Source organism: Oncorhynchus mykiss, chromosome 9, assembly GCF_057628025.1.
Source record: "Oncorhynchus mykiss isolate SJ-2025 chromosome 9, ASM5762802v1, whole genome shotgun sequence".
In the NCBI taxonomy this organism is placed as follows: domain Eukaryota; kingdom Metazoa; phylum Chordata; class Actinopteri; order Salmoniformes; family Salmonidae; genus Oncorhynchus; species Oncorhynchus mykiss.
Window position 1 is genome coordinate 66,171,863 of NC_143030.1, and position 21,713 is coordinate 66,193,575.

A 21,713-nucleotide genomic window follows, 5' to 3' on the forward strand; every position below is an offset into this window, starting at 1 on the left:
CAACAGTATACCGTCCTCAACAGTATTATACAGTATTCCATCATCAACAGTATACCGTCCTCAACAGTATTATACAGTATTCCATCATCAACAGTATTATACAGTATTCCATCATCAACAGTATTATACAGTATTCCATCATCAACAGTATACCGGCCTCAACAGTATTACATCCTCAACAGTATACCGTCCTCAACAGTATTATACAGTATTCCATCCTCAACAGTATACCATCCTCAACAGTATTATACAGTATTCCATCATCAACAGTATACCGTCCTCAACAGTATACCGTCCTCAACAGTATTCCATCCTCAACAGTATACCATCCTCAACAGTATTCCATCCTCAACAGTATACCATCCTCAACAGTATTCTTTCCTGAACAGTATACCATTCTCAACAGTATTCCATCCTCAACAGTATACCATCCTCAACAGTATACCATTCTCAACAGTATACCATCCTCAACAGTATTCCATCCTCAACAGTATACCATCCAGTATACCATCCTCAACAGTATTACATCCTCAACAGTATACCGTGCTGAACAGTTTTCCGTCCTCAACAGTATTCCGTCCCCAACAGTATTCTGTCCTCAACAGTATTCCGTTCTCAACAGTATACCGTCCTCAACAGTATTCCATCCTCAACAGTACTCCATCCTCAACAGTATTCCATTCTCAACAGTATTCCATTCTCAACAGTATTCCATCCTCAACAGTATTCTGTCCTCAACAGTATACCGTCCTCAACAGTATTCCATCCTCAACAGTATTCCATCCTCAACAGTATACCGTCCTCAACAGTATTCCATCCTCAACAGTATTCTGTCCTCAACAGTTTTCCGTCCTCAACAGTATTCCGTCCCCAACAGTATTCTGTCCTCAACAGTATTCCGTTCTCAACAGTATACCATCCTCAACAGTATTCTGTCCTCAACAGTATTCCGTCCCCAACAGTATTCTGTCCTCAACAGTATTCCGTTCTCAACAGTATTCCATCCTCAACAGTATACCGTCCTCAACAGTATTCCATCCTCAACAGTACTCCATCCTCAACAGTATTCTATCCTCAACAGTATTCTGTCCTCAACAGTATACCGTCCTCAACAGTATTCTATCCTCAACAGTATTCTGTCCTCAACAGTATACCGTCCTCAACAGTACTCCATCCTCAACAGTATTCCATTCTCAACAGTATTCCATTCTCAACAGTATTCCATCCTCAACAGTATTCCATCCTCAACAGTATACCGTCCTCAACAGTATTCCATTCTCAACAGTACTCCATCCTCAACAGTATTCCATTCTCAACAGTATTCCATTCTCAACAGTATTCCATTCTCAACAGTATTCCATTCTCAACAGTATTCCGTCCTCAACAATATTTCATCCTCAACAGTATTCCATCCTCAACAGTATTCCATCCTCAACAGTATTATACAGTATTCCATCATCAACAGTATACCGTCCTCAACAGTATTATACAGTATTCCATCATCAACAGTATTATACAGTATTCCATCATCAACAGTATTATACAGTATTCCATCATCAACAGTATACCGGCCTCAACAGTATTACATCCTCAACAGTATACCGTCCTCAACAGTATTATACAGTATTCCATCCTCAACAGTATACCATCCTCAACAGTATTATACAGTATTCCATCATCAACAGTATACCGTCCTCAACAGTATTATACAGTATACCATCCTCAACAGTATACCATCCTCAACAGTATACCGTCCTCAACAGTATTATACAGTATTCCATCCTCAACAGTATACCGTCCTCAACAGTATTATACAGTATACCATCCTCAACAGTATACCATCCTCAACAGTATACCGTCCTCAACAGTATTATACAGTATTACATCCTCAACAGTATACCGTCCTCAACAGTATTATACAGTATACCATCCTCAACAGTATACCGTCCTCAACAGTATTATACAGTATTCCATCCTTAACAGTATACCGTCCTCAACAGTATTATACAGTATTCCATCATCAACAGTATTATACAGTATTCCATCATCAACAGTATTATACAGTATTCCATCCTCAACAGAATACCGTCCTCAACAGTATTATACAGTATTCCATCATCAACAGTATACCGTCCTCAACAGTATTATACAGTATTCCATCATCAACAGTATACCGTCCTCAACAGTATTATACAGTATTCCATCATCAACAGTATTATACAGTATTCCATCATCAACAGTATTATACAGTATTCCATCATCAACAGTATACCGGCCTCAACAGTATTACATCCTCAACAGTATACCGTCCTCAACAGTATTATACAGTATTCCATCCTCAACAGTATACCATCCTCAACAGTATTATACAGTATTCCATCATCAACAGTATACCGTCCTCAACAGTATTATACAGTATACCATCCTCAACAGTATACCATCCTCAACAGTATACCGTCCTCAACAGTATTATACAGTATTCCATCCTCAACAGTATACCGTCCTCAACAGTATTATACAGTATACCATCCTCAACAGTATACCATCCTCAACAGTATACCGTCCTCAACAGTATTATACAGTATTACATCCTCAACAGTATACCGTCCTCAACAGTATTATACAGTATACCATCCTCAACAGTATACCATCCTCAACAGTATACCGTCCTCAACAGTATTATACAGTATTCCATCCTCAACAGTATACCATCCAGTATACCATCCTCAACAGTATTACATCCTCAACAGTATACCGTCCTGAACAGTTTTCCGTCCTCAACAGTATTCCGTCCCCAACAGTATTCTGTCCTCAACAGTATTCCGTTCTCAACAGTATACCGTCCTCAACAGTATTCCATCCTCAACAGTACTCCATCCTCAACAGTATTCCATTCTCAACAGTATTCCATTCTCAACAGTATTCCATCCTCAACAGTATTCTGTCCTCAACAGTATACCGTCCTCAACAGTATTCCATCCTCAACAGTATTCCATCCTCAACAGTATACCGTCCTCAACAGTATTCCATCCTCAACAGTATTCTGTCCTCAACAGTTTTCCGTCCTCAACAGTATTCCGTCCCCAACAGTATTCTGTCCTCAACAGTATTCCGTTCTCAACAGTATACCGTCCTCAACAGTATTCCATCCTCAACAGTACTCCATCCTCAACAGTATTCCATTCTCAACAGTATTCCATTCTCAACAGTATTCCATCCTCAACAGTATTCTATCCTCAACAGTATTCTGTCCTCAACAGTATACCGTCCTCAACAGTACTCCATCCTCAACAGTATTCCATTCTCAACAGTATTCCATTCTCAACAGTATTCCATCCTCAACAGTATTCCATCCTCAACAGTATTCTGTCCTCAACAGTATACCGTCCTCAACAGTATTCCATTCTCAACAGTACTCCATCCTCAACAGTATTCCATTCTCAACAGTATTCCATTCTCAACAGTATTCCATTCTCAACAGTATTCCATTCTCAACAGTATTCCGTCCTCAACAATATTTCATCCTCAACAGTATTCCATCCTCAACAGTATTCCATCCTCAACAGTATTATACAGTATTCCATCATCAACAGTATACCGTCCTCAACAGTATTATACAGTATTCCATCATCAACAGTATACCGTCCTCAACAGTATTATACAGTATTCCATCATCAACAGTATTATACAGTATTCCATCATCAACAGTATTATACAGTATTCCATCATCAACAGTATACCGGCCTCAACAGTATTACATCCTCAACAGTATACCGTCCTCAACAGTATTATACAGTATTCCATCCTCAACAGTATACCATCCTCAACAGTATTATACAGTATTCCATCATCAACAGTATACCGTCCTCAACAGTATTATACAGTATACCATCCTCAACAGTATACCATCCTCAACAGTATACCGCCCTCAACAGTATTATACAGTATTCCATCCTCAACAGTATACCGTCCTCAACAGTATTATACAGTATACCATCCTCAACAGTATACCATCCTCAACAGTATACCGTCCTCAACAGTATTATACAGTATTACATCCTCAACAGTATACCGTCCTCAACAGTATTATACAGTATACCATCCTCAACAGTATACCGTCCTCAACAGTATTATACAGTATTCCATCCTTAACAGTATACCGTCCTCAACAGTATTATACAGTATTCCATCCTCAACAGTATACCGTCCTCAACAGTATTATACAGTATTCCATCCTCAACAGTATACCGTCCTCAACAGTATTATACAGTATACCATCCTCAACAGTATACCATCCTCAACAGTATACCATCCTCAACAGAATACCGTCCTCAACAGTATTATACAGTATTACATCCTCAACAGTATACCGTCCTCAACAGTATTATACAGTATACCATCCTCAACAGTATACCATCCTCAACAGAATACCGTCCTCAACAGTATTATACAGTATTACATCCTCAACAGTATACCGTCCTCAACAGTATTATACAGTATACCATCCTCAACAGTATACCGTCCTCAACAGTATTATACAGTATTCCATCCTCAACAGTATACCGTCCTCAACAGTATTATACAGTATTCCATCATCAACAGTATACCGTCCTCAACAGTATTATACAGTATACCATCCTCAACAGTATTATACAGTATTCCATCCTCAACAGTATACCGTCCTCAACAGTATTATACAGTATACCATCCTCAACAGTATACCGTCCTCAACAGTATTATACAGTATTCCATCCTCAACAGTATACCGTCCTCAACAGTATTATACAGTATTCCATCCTTAACAGTATACCGTCCTCAACAGTATTATACAGTATTCCATCCTTAACAGTATACCTTCCTCAACAGTATTCCATCCTCAACAGTATACCATCCTCAACAGTATACCATCCTCAACAGTATACCATCCTCAACAGTATACCATCCTCAACAGTATACCATCCTCAACAGTATACCATCCTCAACAGTATTCTGTCCTCAACAGTATTCCATCCTCAACAGTATACCATCCTCAACAGTATTCCATCCTCAACAGTATTCTTTCCTGAACAGTATACCATCCTCAACAGTATACCATCCTCAACAGTATTCCATCCTCAACAGTATTCCATCCTCAACAGTATTCTTTCCTGAACAGTATTCCATCCTCAACAGTATTCCATCCTCAACAGTATTCCATCCTCAACAGTAATCCATCCTCAACAGTATTCTTTCCTGAACAGTATACCATCCTCAACAGTATACCATCCTCAACAGTATACCATCCTCAACAGTATTCCATCCTCAACAGTATACCATCCTCAACAGTATTCTTTCCTGAACAGTATACCATCCTCAACAGTATACCATCCTCAACAGTATACCATCCTCAACAGTATTCCATCCTCAACAGTATACCATCCTCAACAGTATTCCATCCTCAACAGTATACCATCCTCAACAGTATTCTTTCCTGAACAGTATACCATCCTCAACAGTATACCATCCTCAACAGTATACCGTCCTCAACAGTATTCCATCCTCAACAGTATACCATCCTCAACAGTATTCCATCCTCAACAGTATACCATCCTCAACAGTATTCTTTCCTGAACAGTATACCATTCTCAACAGTATTCCATCCTCAACAGTATACCATCCTCAACAGTATACCATTCTCAACAGTATACCATCCTCAACAGTATTCCATCCTCAACAGTATACCATCCAGTATACCATCCTCAACAGTATTACATCCTCAACAGTATACCGTCCTGAACAGTTTTCCGTCCTCAACAGTATTCCGTCCCCAACAGTATTCTGTTCTCAACAGTATTCCGTTCTCAACAGTATACCGTCCTCAACAGTATTCCATCCTCAACAGTACTCCATCCTCAACAGTATTCCATTCTCAACAGTATTCCATTCTCAACAGTATTCCATCCTCAACAGTATTCTGTCCTCAACAGTATACCGTCCTCAACAGTATTCCATCCTCAACAGTATTCCATCCTCAACAGTATACCGTCCTCAACAGTATTCCATCCTCAACAGTATTCTGTCCTCAACAGTTTTCCGTCCTCAACAGTATTCCGTCCCCAACAGTATTCTGTCCTCAACAGTATTCCGTTCTCAACAGTATACCGTCCTCAACAGTATTCCATCCTCAACAGTACTCCATCCTCAACAGTATTCCATTCTCAACAGTATTCCATTCTCAACAGTATTCCATCATCAACAGTATACCGTCCTCAACAGTATTATACAGTATACCATCCTCAACAGTATTATACAGTATTCCATCCTCAACAGTATACCGTCCTCAACAGTATTATACAGTATACCATCCTCAACAGTATACCGTCCTCAACAGTATTATACAGTATTCCATCCTCAACAGTATACCGTCCTCAACAGTATTATACAGTATTCCATCCTTAACAGTATACCGTCCTCAACAGTATTATACAGTATTCCATCCTTAACAGTATACCGTCCTCAACACTATTCCATCCTCAACAGTATACCATCCTCAACAGTATACCATCCTCAACAGTATACCATCCTCAACAGTATACCATCCTCAACAGTATACCATCCTCAACAGTATTCTGTCCTCAACAGTATACCGTCCTCAACAGTACTCCATCCTCAACAGTATTCCATCCTCAACAGTATACCATCCTCAACAGTATTCCATCCTCAACAGTATTCCATCCTCAACAGTATTCCATCCTCAACAGTATTCCATCCTCAACAGTATTCCATCCTCAACAGTATTCTTTCCTCAACAGTATACCATCCTCAACAGTATTCCGTCCTCAACAGTATACCATCCTCAACAGTATTCCGTCCTCAACAGTATTCTGTCCTCAACAGTATTCCATCCTCAACAGTATTCCATCCTCAACAGTATTCTGTCCTCAACAGTATACCATCCTCAACAGTATTCCGTCCTCAACAGTATACCATCCTCAACAGTATTCCATCCTCAACAGTATTCCATCCTCAACAGTATTCCATCCTCAACAGTATTCTTTCCTGAACAGTATTCCATCCTCAACAGTATTCCATCCTCAACAGTATTCCATCCTCAACAGTATTCCATCCTCAACAGTAATCCATCCTCAACAGTATTCTTTCCTGAACAGTATACCATCCTCAACAGTATACCATCCTCAACAGTATACCATCCTCAACAGTATTCCATCCTCAACAGTATACCATCCTCAACAGTATTCTTTCCTGAACAGTATACCATCCTCAACAGTATACCATCCTCAACAGTATACCATCCTCAACAGTATTCCATCCTCAACAGTATACCATCCTCAACAGTATTCCATCCTCAACAGTATACCATCCTCAACAGTATTCTTTCCTGAACAGTATACCATCCTCAACAGTATACCATCCTCAACAGTATACCGTCCTCAACAGTATTCCATCCTCAACAGTATACCATCCTCAACAGTATTCCATCCTCAACAGTATACCATCCTCAACAGTATTCCATCCTCAACAGTATACCATCCTCAACAGTATACCATTCTCAACAGTATACCATCCTCAACAGTATTCCATCCTCAACAGTATACCATCCAGTATACCATCCTCAACAGTATTACATCCTCAACAGTATACCGTCCTGAACAGTTTTCCGTCCTCAACAGTATTCCGTCCCCAACAGTATTCTGTCCTCAACAGTATTCCGTTCTCAACAGTATACCGTCCTCAACAGTATTCCATCCTCAACAGTACTCCATCCTCAACAGTATTCCATTCTCAACAGTATTCCATTCTCAACAGTATTCCATCCTCAACAGTATTCTGTCCTCAACAGTATACCGTCCTCAACAGTATTCCATCCTCAACAGTATTCCATCCTCAACAGTATACCGTCCTCAACAGTATTCCATCCTCAACAGTATTCTGTCCTCAACAGTTTTCCGTCCTCAACAGTATTCCGTCCCCAACAGTATTCTGTCCTCAACAGTATTCCGTTCTCAACAGTATACCGTCCTCAACAGTATTCCATCCTCAACAGTATTCCATCCTCAACAGTACTCCATCCTCAACAGTATTCCATTCTCAACAGTATTCCATTCTCAACAGTATTCCATCCTCAACAGTATTCTATCCTCAACAGTATTCTGTCCTCAACAGTATACCGTCCTCAACAGTACTCCATCCTCAACAGTATTCCATTCTCAACAGTATTCCATTCTCAACAGTATTCCCTCCTCAACAGTATTCCATCCTCAACAGTATTCTGTCCTCAACAGTATACCGTCCTCAACAGTATTCCATTCTCAACAGTACTCCATCCTCAACAGTATTCCATTCTCAACAGTATTCCATTCTCAACAGTATTCCATTCTCAACAGTATTCCATTCTCAACAGTATTCCGTCCTCAACAATATTTCATCCTCAACAGTATTTCATCCTCAACAGTATTCCATCCTCAACAGTATTCCATCCTCAACAGTATTCCATTCTCAACAGTATTCCGTCCTCAACAGTATACCATCCTCAACAGTATTCCATCCTCAACAGTATTCCATCCTCAACAGTATTCCGTCCTCAACAGTATACCGTCCTCCACAGTATACCATCCTCAACAGTATTCCATCCTCAACAGTATACCATCCTCAACAGTATTCCATCCTCAACAGAATTCCATCCTCAACAGTATTCTGTCCTCAACAGTATTCCGTCCCCAACAGTATTCCATCCTCAACAGTATTCTATCCTCAACAGTATTCCATCCTCAACAGTATACCATCCTCAACAGTATTCTGTCCTCAACAGTATTCCGTCCCCAACAGTATTCTATCCTCAACAGTATTCCATCCTCAACAGTATACCATCCTCAACAGTATTCTGTCCTCAACAGTATTCCGTCCCCAACAGTATTCTATCCTCCACAGTATACCATCCTCAACAGTATTCCATCCTCAACAGTATACCATCCTCAACAGAATTCCATCCTCAACAGTATTCTGTCCTCAACAGTATTCCGTCCCCAACAGTATTCTATCCTCAACAGTATTCCATCCTCAACAGTATTCTATCCTCAACAGTATTCCGTCCCCAACAGTATTCCATCCTCAACAGTATACCATCCTCAACAGTATTACATCCTCAACAGTATTCCATCCTCAACAGTATTCCATCCTCAACAGTATTCCATCCTCAACAGTATTCCATCCTCAACAGTATACCATCCTCAACAGTATACCATTCTCAACAGTATACCATCCTCAACAGTATTCCATCCTCAACAGTATACCATCCAGTATACCATCCTCAACAGTATTACATCCTCAACAGTATACCGTCCTGAACAGTTTTCCGTCCTCAACAGTATTCCGTCCCCAACAGTATTCTGTCCTCAACAGTATTCCGTTCTCAACAGTATACCGTCCTCAACAGTATTCCATCCTCAACAGTACTCCATCCTCAACAGTATTCCATTCTCAACAGTATTCCATTCTTAACAGTATTCCATCCTCAACAGTATTCTGTCCTCAACAGTATACCGTCCTCAACAGTATTCCATCCTCAACAGTATTCCATCCTCAACAGTATACCGTCCTCAACAGTATTCCATCCTCAACAGTATTCTGTCCTCAACAGTTTTCCGTCCTCAACAGTATTCCGTCCCCAACAGTATTCCGTCCTCAACAGTATTCCGTTCTCAACAGTATACCGTCCTCAACAGTATTCCATCCTCAACAGTATTCCATCCTCAACAGTACTCCATCCTCAACAGTATTCCATTCTCAACAGTATTCCATTCTCAACAGTATTCCATCCTCAACAGTATTCTATCCTCAACAGTATTCTGTCCTCAACAGTATACCGTCCTCAACAGTACTCCATCCTCAACAGTATTCCATTCTCAACAGTATTCCATTCTCAACAGTATTCCATCCTCAACAGTATTCCATCCTCAACAGTATTCTGTCCTCAACAGTATACCGTCCTCAACAGTATTCCATTCTCAACAGTACTCCATCCTCAACAGTATTCCATTCTCAACAGTATTCCATTCTCAACAGTATTCCATTCTCAACAGTATTCCATTCTCAACAGTATTCCGTCCTCAACAATATTTCATCCTCAACAGTATTTCATCCTCAACAGTATTCCATCCTCAACAGTATTCCATCCTCAACAGTATTCCATTCTCAACAGTATTCCGTCCTCAACAGTATACCATCCTCAACAGTATTCCATCCTCAACAGTATTCCATCCTCAACAGTATTCCGTCCTCAACAGTATACCGTCCTCCACAGTATACCATCCTCAACAGTATTCCATCCTCAACAGTATACCATCCTCAACAGTATTCCATCCTCAACAGAATTCCATCCTCAACAGTATTCTGTCCTCAACAGTATTCCGTCCCCAACAGTATTCCATCCTCAACAGTATTCTATCCTCAACAGTATTCCATCCTCAACAGTATTCCATCCTCAACAGTATACCGTCCTCAACAGTATTCCGTCCCCAACAGTATTCTATCCTCAACAGTATTCCATCCTCAACAGTATACCATCCTCAACAGTATTCTGTCCTCAACAGTATTCCGTCCCCAACAGTATTCTATCCTCCACAGTATACCATCCTCAACAGTATTCCATCCTCAACAGTATACCATCCTCAACAGAATTCCATCCTCAACAGTATTCTGTCCTCAACAGTATTCCGTCCCCAACAGTATTCTATCCTCAACAGTATTCCATCCTCAACAGTATTCTATCCTCAACAGTATTCCGTCCCCAACAGTATTCCATCCTCAACAGTATACCATCCTCAACAGTATTACATCCTCAACAGTATTCCATCCTCAACAGTATTCCATCCTCAACAGTATTCCATCCTCAACAGTATTCCATCCTCAACAGTATTCCATCCTCAACAGTATTCCGTCCCCAACAGTATTCTTTCCTGAACAGTATACCATCCTCAACAGTATTCCATTCTCAACAGTATTCCATCCTCAACAGTATTCCATCCTCAACAGTATTCTTTCCTGAACAGTATACCATCCTCAACAGTATTCCATTCTCAACAGTATTCCATCCTCAACAGTATTCCATCCTCAACAGTATACCATCCTCAACAGTATTCCATTCTCAACAGTATTCCATTCTCAACAGTATTCCATCCTCAACAGTATACCGTCCTCAACAGTATTCTTTCCTGAACAGTATACCATCCTCAACAGTATTCCATTCTCAACAGTATTCCATCCTCAACAGTATTTCATCCTCAACAGTATTCCATTCTCAACAGTATTCCATTCTCAACAGTATTCCATCCTCAACAGTATACCATCCTCAACAGTATTCCATTCTCAACAGTATTCCATCCTCAACAGTATACCGTCCTCAACAGTATTCCGTCCCCAACAGTATTCCGTCCTCAACAGTATACCATCCTCAACAGTATGCCATCCTCAACAGTATACCGTCCTCAACAGTATTCTTTCCTGAACAGTATACCATTCTCAACAGTATTCCATTCTCAACAGTATTCCATCCTCAACAGTATTTCATCCTCAACAGTATTCCATTCTCAACAGTATTCCATTCTCAACAGTATTCCATCCTCAACAGTATACCATCCTCAACAGTATTCCATTCTCAACAGTATTCCATTCTCAACAGTATTCCATCCTCAACAGTATACCATCCTCAACAGTATTCCATTCTCAACAGTATTCCATCCTCAACAGTATTCCATCCTCAACAGTATTCCATCCTCAACAGTATTCCATCCTCAACAGTATACCATCCTCAACAGTATTCCGTCCTCAACAGTATACCATCCTCAACAGTATTCCATCCTCAACAGTATTCCATCCTCAACAGTATTCCATCCTCAACAGTATTCCATCCTCAACAGTATTCCATCCTCAACAGTATTCTATCCTCAACAGTATTCCATCCTCAACAGTATTCCATTCTCAACAGTATTCCATCCTCAACAGTATTCCATCCTCAACAGTATTCCATCCTCAACAGTATTCCATCCTCAACAGTATTCCATCCTCAACAGTATTCCATCCTCAACAGTATTCCATCCTCAACAGTATTCTATCCTCAACAGTATTCCATCCTCAACAGTATTCCATTCTCAACAGTATTCCATCCTCAACAGTATTCCATCCTCAACAGTATTCCATCCTCAACAGTATTCCATCCTCAACAGTATTCCATCCTCAACAGTATACCATTCTCAACAGTACTCCATCCTCAACAGTATTCCATTCTCAACAGTATTCCATTCTCAACAGTATTCCATCCTCAACAGTATACCATCCTCAACAGTATACCATCCTCAACAGTATTCCATTCTCAACAGTATTCCATCCTCAACAGTATTCCATCCTCAACAGTATTCCATCCTCAACAGTATTCCACACAAGGGTTGCTTCAATCTGTTTTACTACAAAGAACTTGTTTAATATTTGACCAAACTCATGAAATAGCAATAAGACGGTGAAATGGGGTGTTTTTTAGTGTGTTTGTGTGTGTGTGTGTATATGTGTGTGTGCATGTCTATGTATCTGTGTGTCTGTGTCTGTTTGTGCGTTTGTGTGTGTGTTTTGTACAGCTTTAGAAAACAGCCGCTCCTCCTCTGGCTCCACCCCCATCAATCATAGCCTGGTACAGCAGGCAGAGATGTGCCTGACATCCAGCTGATTGATTTATATCAATTTAACGTTCAGCACTTAGCATCTCGTCTCAATTTACTGTGCCAGCGATCTCCCGCCCCCCAATAACCCACTACACGTTCCCCCCTGACGCCTCACAAACACACACACCTGCGGCCCTCATACCCACCTCAGGTAGCCTGAAGCCTGATGCTGTGGTCACAGAGCTGAAGAGTAATCTTCCCCCATGGAGAAGAGAGGAAGAAAGAGAGAGAGGGTAGGCACCTGACAGTGTCATAAGATGGGATTTGAGACCTCAATTCACCCCACTGTCACACACAGAGAGAGAGAGACATATACACACATCCTGCCAGACCCAAAGGTCCCCAGAGGCCAACCTAAAGACAACTGCTGGTCTTTAGAACATACCACTTAGAGACGAAAGTCTCTGTAGTGCTCTGGGGCGTTGTTGTCCTGCGCTGTCCTTAGAAGCCAGGTGAGAGAGATCTGACACTGATCTAGAGTCCCACGAGACCGCTCACAGACTCAAACAGACACACACACACTGTCGGGAAGGAAATAACTGCTAATTAGGAAGACTGGAGAGGAGGAGAGGAGGAAGAGCACCATTCCTTAGTGTCAAAGGAATGAGGGAACTGAGATTGGAAGAGGGGAGAGAAGAAAGGACAGAAAAGGGGAGGATGGCTGGAGGGCTTTACATATTAGAGATCTTTTGATGCATTGATTAGGACTGTGACTGAGACCCTTACAGTGTGGGGACAGCAGGAAAGAGACAATGATTTATTTTAAGAGGAGAGCCACGTCTCTCTCTCTCTCTCTCTCTTTCTCTCTCTCCCTGTCTGTCTCTCTCTCTCACAGATCTATTCAGAGGGAGGGATGATATGAAAGAGAGAGCGAGAGGAAGAGAGACAGAGAGAGATAATATGAGTGAGAAAGAGTGATATGATGAGACAGAGAGCGAGATGGGGGAGAGAGCGATGGGGGAGAGAGAGGGAGCGAGAGATAGGGTAGAGAGAGACAGAGAGAGATGGGGAGAGAGAGTGATATGATAAGAGAGAGACAGAGAGAGAGAGAGAGATGGTGAGAGAGAGAGAGACGGGGAGAGAGAGATGGGGAGAGAGAGTAATATGATGAGAGAGACAGAGAGAGAGAGATGGGGAAAGAGAGACAGATGGGGAGACAGAGATTGGGAGAGAGTGATGTGATAAGAGAGATACAGACAGATGGGGGAGAGAGAGAGAGAAACAAGGAGAGAGAGAGAGAGAGAGAGATGCCCCTCCACTCTCTGGACTTAATGAAATATTAATGAGGTGCATGGCTCCTTTCATCTTTGGTATTTTATTAGGCTCCATCTAGTCTAGTGAAAGGGAGCGGCTCTTGCACTCCAGAGACCCAACAGACACCTATCAACAACGATGGCCGGCAGACAGACACAGACCTGCAGGCAAATTAGAGAGGAGGTGTGTGTGTGTGTGTGTGTGTGTGTGTGTGTGTGTGTGTGTGTGTGTGTGTGTGTGTGTGTGTGTGTGTGTGTGTGTGTTACTGTTTATTTCCAAACTGAAGGGAAAAGAGCACAGAACTAGGAACACAGTTACAAGTGTCTAATTTCTCTCTCCCTCTCTCTTTCCCACTCTAGACTCATCCTTCCGGTACACAGGTAGTCCAGACAGTCTGCGTTCCCGTGCCCCTATGATAACCCCTGACCTGGAGAGTGGGGTCAAGGTGTGGCACCTGGTCAAGAACCACGAGCATGGAGACCAGAAGGAGGGAGACCGAGGCAGCAAGATGGTATCTGAGATATACCTGACCAGGCTGCTGGCCACCAAGGTAACCCCCAGCTTACATACTTATCACACATACCATCACACTGCATTGTCTCTCCATATTTCAATCCTACTACAGTAGGTTACTTTCAGTTCCTGTGGTTATGTTTACATACATTTTACAAAGTGGCTGGGGAGACGGTTGTATGTTATGTATCCCGTGGCTATTGACAGACTTTTGTCTCCATTGGTTCTCTCCTATTCTTTGAGGAAATCAGTTGTTGTTGAGTGAGTTTATGTAAGTCTGAACTAGAGTGTTCATTGTTTTTACCCAGGGTACCCTGCAGAAGTTTGTGGATGACCTATTTGAGACGTTGTTCAGTACCGTCCACCGGGGTAGCGCCCTGCCCCTCGCCATCAAATACATGTTTGACTTCCTGGACGAGCAGGCGGACAAACACGGCATCCACGACCAAGATGTCCGCCACACATGGAAGAGCAACTGGTGAGGAACCTGAATGATGTAGAGTAGAAATGATAGGATGTATAATATAGGATGCAATGTGTATCAATGTGTATCTCTTAGTTATACAAAAGAGTCATGACTAAACTTTATCAGTGGATTCTGAGAGTGATTCTGACTGACCCATTTCTTTGCCCTCTCTCTCCCTCTCTCCCCCTCTTTACCTCCTTCTACCTCCCAGTCTTCCACTGCGGTTCTGGGTGAACGTGATCAAGAACCCCCAGTTTGTGTTTGACATCCATAAGAGCAGCATCACAGACGCCTGTCTGTCTGTGGTGGCCCAGACCTTCATGGACTCCTGCTCCACGTCAGAGCACCGCCTGGGCAAGGACTCTCCCTCCAACAAGCTGCTGTACGCTAAAGACATCCCCAACTACAAGAGCTGGGTGGAGAGGTATGAGTGAGACACAATATACACATGGTCATTTCCATGTAAAATAACCCATGAGCACCAGCATATGGAGTTTATAGGAGCATATTCAATTGGGTGTCAAATGAAAGCTGAGAGTATTTGTTTTCCATCCTAAAAATGTGGAATTAACAAAGGCTTTGATTTCTGGTCAGACAGATGGAAAAGGGGTCTTAGAAAAAGTCTTAAAACGTGTTAGAAATACATTAAAACACGATGTTGAAGTAAAGACCCCTGCCAACTAATATCAACACTTATATAATTTCAGAGAAAACCCACATATCTTTAAGATATTTTCTAAATTCTCTCCCTCGTGAGGAAGGAGGATAATAAAAGTTCACAGAAGTAACAAGTAAAGGTAGACCTACCACTTAGTTATAGTGGTTTTTACTAATATCAATTTTGTTTATGAATTATTAAGTGATCGGATTTCTGAAATTTCTGAAAAATGTATGCTATTGATACAATGGGAAATCATAGTAGTCCCAAACCACAATTGGGTTCACAAGTTAAGAAAGCACAGTATAGTACAGTATAGTATAGCACAGCACAGTATAATACAGCACAGTATAGTACAGTGCAGTATAGTACAGCACAGTATAGTACAGCACAGTGGAGGACAGTATAGTACACCATAGTATAGTACAGCACAGTATAATACAGTATAATATAGTACGGCATAGTATAGTAGAGCACCGTGGAGTACAATACAGTGGAGTACAGTATAGTACAGTACAGTGGAGTACAGTATAGTATAGTACAGTATAGTACAGCACAGCGGAGTACAGCACAGCACAGTGGAGGACAGTACAGTATAGTATAGTACAGCACAGTGGAGTACAGTATAGTACAGCACAGTATAGTACAGCCCAGTGGAGTATAGCACAGTGGAGGACAGTACAGTATAGTACAGTACAGTATAGTGCAGCACAGTGTAGTACAGTATAGTATCGTACAGTATAGTACAGCACAGTGGAGTACAGTACAGTATAGTACAGCACCGTGGAGTACAGTATAGTATAGTACAGTATAGTACAGTATAGTACAGCGCAAGTATAGTACAGCGCAGTGGAGTACAGTACAGTACAGTATAGCACAGTGGAGGACAGCACAGTGGAGTACAGTATAATACAGTACAGTGGAGTACAGTACAGTATAGTACAGTACAGTTTAGTATAGCACAGTGGAGTACAGCACAGTGGAGGACAGCACAGTGGAGGACAGTATAGTGGAGTACAGCACAGTGGAATACAGTACAGTATAGTACAGCACAGTGGAGAACAGCACAGTGGAGGACAGTACAGTATAGTACAGCACAGTGGAATACAGTACAGTATAGTACAGCACAGTGGAATACAGTACAGTATAGTACAGCACAGTGGAGAACAGCAGAGTGGAGGACAGTACAGTATAGTACAGCACAGTGGAGGACAGTACAGTATAGTACAGCACAGTGGAGTACAGCACAGTGGTGGAGGGCACAGTATAGTACAGTACAGTATAGTACAGCACAGTATAGTACAGCACAGTGGAGTACAGTACAGTGGAGTACAGCACAGTATAGTACAGTATAGGACATTACATTGGAGTATAGTACAGTATAGGACAGCACGGTGGAGTACAGTACAGTACAGCACAGTATAGTACAGTACAGTATAGTACAGCACCGTGGAGTATAGTACAGTATAGGACAGTACAAAGGAGTACAGTACATCGGAGTACAGTACAGTATAGTACAGCACAGTGGAGTATAGTACAGTATAGGACAGTACAATGAAGTACAGTACATCGGAGTACAGTATAGTACAGTATAGGACAGTACAGTGGAGTACAGTACAGTATAGTACAACACAGTATCGTACAGTATAGGACAGCACAGTGGAGTACAGTACAGTATAGTACAGCACATTATAGTACAGTATAGTATAGTACAACACAGTATAGTACAACACAGTATACTACAGTATCGTATAGTACAGTACAGTATAGTACAACACAGTATAGTACAGTATAGGACAGCACAGTGGAGTACAGTACAGTATAGTACATCACAGTATAGTACAGCACAGTATAGTACAACACAGTATAGTACAGTATAGGACAGCACAGTATAGTACAGCACAGTATAGTACAGTATAGGACAGCACAGTATAGGACAGCACAGTACAGCACAGTATAGTACAGCACAGTATAGCACAGTATAGGACAGCACAGTATAGGACAGCACAGTATAGGACAGCACAGTATAGGACAGTATAGGACAGCACAGTATAGTACAGTATAGGACAGCACAGTATAGGACAGCACAGTATAGGACAGCACAGTATAGCACAGTATAGCACAGTATAGCACAGTATAGTACAGCACAGTATAGCACAGTATAGCACAGTATAGGACAGCACAGTATAGCACAGTATAGGACAGCACAGTATAGCACAGTATAGTACAGCACAGTATAGCACAGTATAGTACAGCACAGTATAGTACAACACAGTATAGTACAGTATAGGACAGTTCTTACAGTAAATGTGTTTTTGTAAAATTATAAATTATTAAAATGTGTCCTTGTGCATAGAGTTTTGTATTTGTTGAACGTTGAAATAAAAGGTTTTTGTTTGGCACATATTTTAAGTCTGAGCACAATGCTGTTACCGTAGAATTGACCACATACAATTCTATATCCTTGTTTTATTACTCACACAAACTGTTTTGGTCCTGGATACACTTGCATTATATTAAGTATTATATATGTACTAGTAAAATGTGACTAATATGTAGAAAATGAGGCTCAACTTTCCAGGAAAGCATTGTGGTATAGAATATGTGCATGTTGATAGTGAGTGTCGCTCCCTGTATGTGCCTCCAGGTACTATGCCGACATTAACCGTCTGCCAGCCATCAGTGACCAGGACATGAATGCCTACCTGGCAGAGCAGGCCAGGCTCCACTCCACAGAGTTTAACATGCTCAGTGCTCTCAACGAGATCTACTCCTATGTCTCCAAATACAGTGAGGAGGTGAGTCCTGACACACACATATATATACACACACACACACACACACACACGCACACACACACACACACACACACTGCAAGGATGGACATTCTAATAGGCTAGGCTACAATCCTATTAACCCATCTATTCACTCAAGGCTAGTTAAAGGTCATTCTTAACTCATTTAGAGTGTTTCTAGAACTTTCAGAAAGGCCAAGTTTCTCTGATTTGATGCTATTCTTAAAAATAACCATACTCCCCACTCTACCACATCACATAACCCATCCTAAGTGCCATATGTCCCGGGCCAGTGAGAGCTGTAGCAGACCTGGCTGTGGGTGTATGATATGTGGAGGAGCGACAGGAACAGCAACTGTACAAGCAGCTCAGCATGCCGCCCCATCCCCTGAGTGGTGTGAAGGAACACAGCCATGTTCTCTCCCTCTCTCTGTGGCTCTCTGGAGCAGAATCAAGATGTGGCAGACCATTTGTCTCAGATCACAGGGAGAGTGAAGAGGGGGGTTGAGGGAAAGAGAGGGGAGAGATGGAGAGACAGAAAGAGAGTTAGAGAGACAGACAGAGAATGAGGGAGGGCAATGTGAGAAAGAAAGGGAGGAGAGAGAGAGATTTAGGAGGAGAGAGAATGATTAGGGGAGGAGGAGAGAGAGAGAGAGAGAGAACGTGAGAGAAGGATGGAATAATGGAACAAAGAAGTGACGGAGAGAGGCGAAACAATGTGGAGAAAGAGAATGAGAGAAGAAGGAGAGAGAGGGGAGAGAGAGAAGGAGAGAGAGAGAGGAGAGAGAAAGAGAAAGGTTTCTGTAATGGAGACATTCCGGCTTTAATGTCAGCAGCTCCTCTGGGAGCCATTAGTCTGACCTTTATATTAGACCACATTCACAAGAATTAGGAGCCCACTCTCTCTTCTCTCTCACTTTCTTTTATTTTTATCTTTCTCTCTTCCACTCTCTCTTCTATCTCCTCTTTCCTCCCTGCCCTATAAGAGCTTGAAGCTGCTGTAGCTAGAACTAGGGCTCACTTTAACTCTCTCTCTGTAAACCTCTCATAGACCACCTCTTTAACTCTCTCTCTTTTATCCTGTCATAGACCACCTCTTTAACTCTCTCTCTTTTAACCTCTCATAGACCACCTCTTTAACTCTCTCTCTTTTAACCTCTCATAGACCACCTCTTAAACTCTCTCTTTTTTAACCTCTCATAGACCACCTCTTAAACTCTCTCTTTTTTAACCTCTCATAGACCACCTCTTTAACTCTCTCTCTTTTAACCTCTCTTAACTCTCTCTCTTGTATCCTGTCATAGACCACCTCTTTAACTCTCTCTCTTGTATCCTGTCATAGACCACCTCTTTAACTCTCTCTCTTGTATCCTGTCATAGACCACCTCTTTAACTCTCTCTCTCTTTAAACCTCTCATAGAGGTTCCACCTCTTTTATTGCCACTCTCTATCCTGCACTTTCTTCTCTCTTTGTCTCTTCTTTTACCTCATGCTCCTTCCCCACTCTAACTTTCTTTCTTTCTCTCTCTCTCTCTCACACACACACACACACACACACACACACACACACACACACACACACACACACACACACACACACACACACACACACACACACACACACGCCCTCTCTCTGTGTCTCCTCTCCCTGTCTCCTGAGTGCTTATGCCCTTATCTGTAGCTGTCGGGGTTGTTTGTTCCTTGCCTGACTCCTTGTACGGCCCCTCTATGAACGGGCTAGAGCAATACTAAATGGATTAGGGAGATGGTAGACAGAGGGCGGGAGCTGCACCTGCATACAGCACAGCAGATTAATAACAGAGTGGTATGAGGAGGAGAGGCTCCGCTGGGCTCTGCTCTGCCAGCCTCGAAGAGCACTTAAGCAGCTGAGAGCGAGACAACAGGCAGGGAATCTACTATGGAACAGATTGCTGGAGCTATGTACAGACTGCCAACAGACCCTAAGAGAAACTAGTCTTCATTAATGTCTCCATAGTGTGTTTAGCACAATGCCTACAATGCTTAGTTATGGCAACACAGTTTATTCCTGGGAGGCATATCAAGCTTTATCAGCCCTTATTCTTGTTCAATGAACCACTGTTCACATAGAATACATTTCTGTCATATAGAAAAAGGAGAGATTTGCTGCATTAGCATTGATCCATACCTTGGATCGATGTCACTGTGTGGCATGTGGCCCATACCTGTGATCTTATTGAGTAGTATTTTTCCTGTTTGATACAAGCACATGAAAAAGCCCCGCCAGCCACCGCAATGTCACGCTGATGTACATACAGCATGTCATGACTGTGTGACACTGCAGACAGCAGAGAGGAGACCCTGTCGGATTCCCCTTTGAACAAGACTTGAGAAATGCCACATTTATGGAGAGAGAAAAGCATAAGATGAAACTGAGAAAGGGCATTACACAAGTTGGATTCATCGGTTTTGTGTTACCATCTCCAACAGAGACAATGTTATATTCATTAAATAAAAAGCACACATGATCCCACCCATCCAACAGACAGTGAAGTCTGGACCTTTTGCGTGCTAACTGGCACAGACCAGAGTCATATACTCAGCAAAAAAAGAAACGTCCCTTTCAAAGATAATTTGTCAAAATCACAGACTCTAGGCAATTAAGGTCAGAGTTATGAAAACTTAGTAAAGAGGCCTTTCTACTGACTCTGAAAAACACCAAAAGAAAGATGCCCAGGTCCCTGCTCATCTGCGTGAACATGCTGCAAGGAGGCATGAGGACTGCACATGTGGCCAGGACAATAAATTGCAATGTCCGTACTGTGAGACAGGGAGACAGGACGAACAGCTGATCGTCCTCACAGTGGCAGACCACGTGTAACAACATCTGCACAGGATCGATACATCCGAACATCACACCTGTGGGACATGTACAGGATGGCAACAAGAACTGCCCGAGTTACACCAGGAACGCACAATCCCTCCATCAGTGCTCAGACTGTCCGCAATAGGCTGAGAGAGGCTGGACTGAGGGCTTGTAGGCCTGTTGTAAGGCAGGTCCTCACCAGACATCACCGGCAACAACGTCGCCTATGGGCACAAACCCACCGTCACTGGACCAGGCAGGACTGGCAAACAGTGCTCCTCACTGACAAGTCACGGTTTTGTCTCACCAGGTGTGATGGTTGGATTCGCATTTATCGTTGAAGGAACTTTTATGATTTTATGGTTGGTTACACCGAGGCCTGTACTCTGGAGTAGGATCGATTTGGAGGTGGAGGGTCCGTCGTGGTCTGGGGCGGTGTGTCACAGCATCATCGGATTGAGCTTGTTGTCAT

At 42.2% G+C, this 21,713-nt stretch overlaps 1 protein-coding gene across 2 annotated transcripts in view; it reads left to right on the plus strand.

The window, feature by feature from the left end:
• Positions 1-21,713, plus strand: part of LOC110531229 (plexin-A2) — a 428,904-nt gene that overhangs the window by 401,776 nt on the left and 5,415 nt on the right. For both annotated transcript variants that reach the window (XM_036988562.2, XM_090185036.1), the window contains 4 exons: positions 14,324-14,514; positions 14,786-14,955; positions 15,155-15,367; positions 18,249-18,399. In XM_036988562.2, the coding sequence (XP_036844457.1) occupies positions 14,324-14,514; positions 14,786-14,955; positions 15,155-15,367; positions 18,249-18,399 (725 nt within the window). The remainder of the gene's footprint in view (positions 1-14,323; positions 14,515-14,785; positions 14,956-15,154; positions 15,368-18,248; positions 18,400-21,713) is intronic.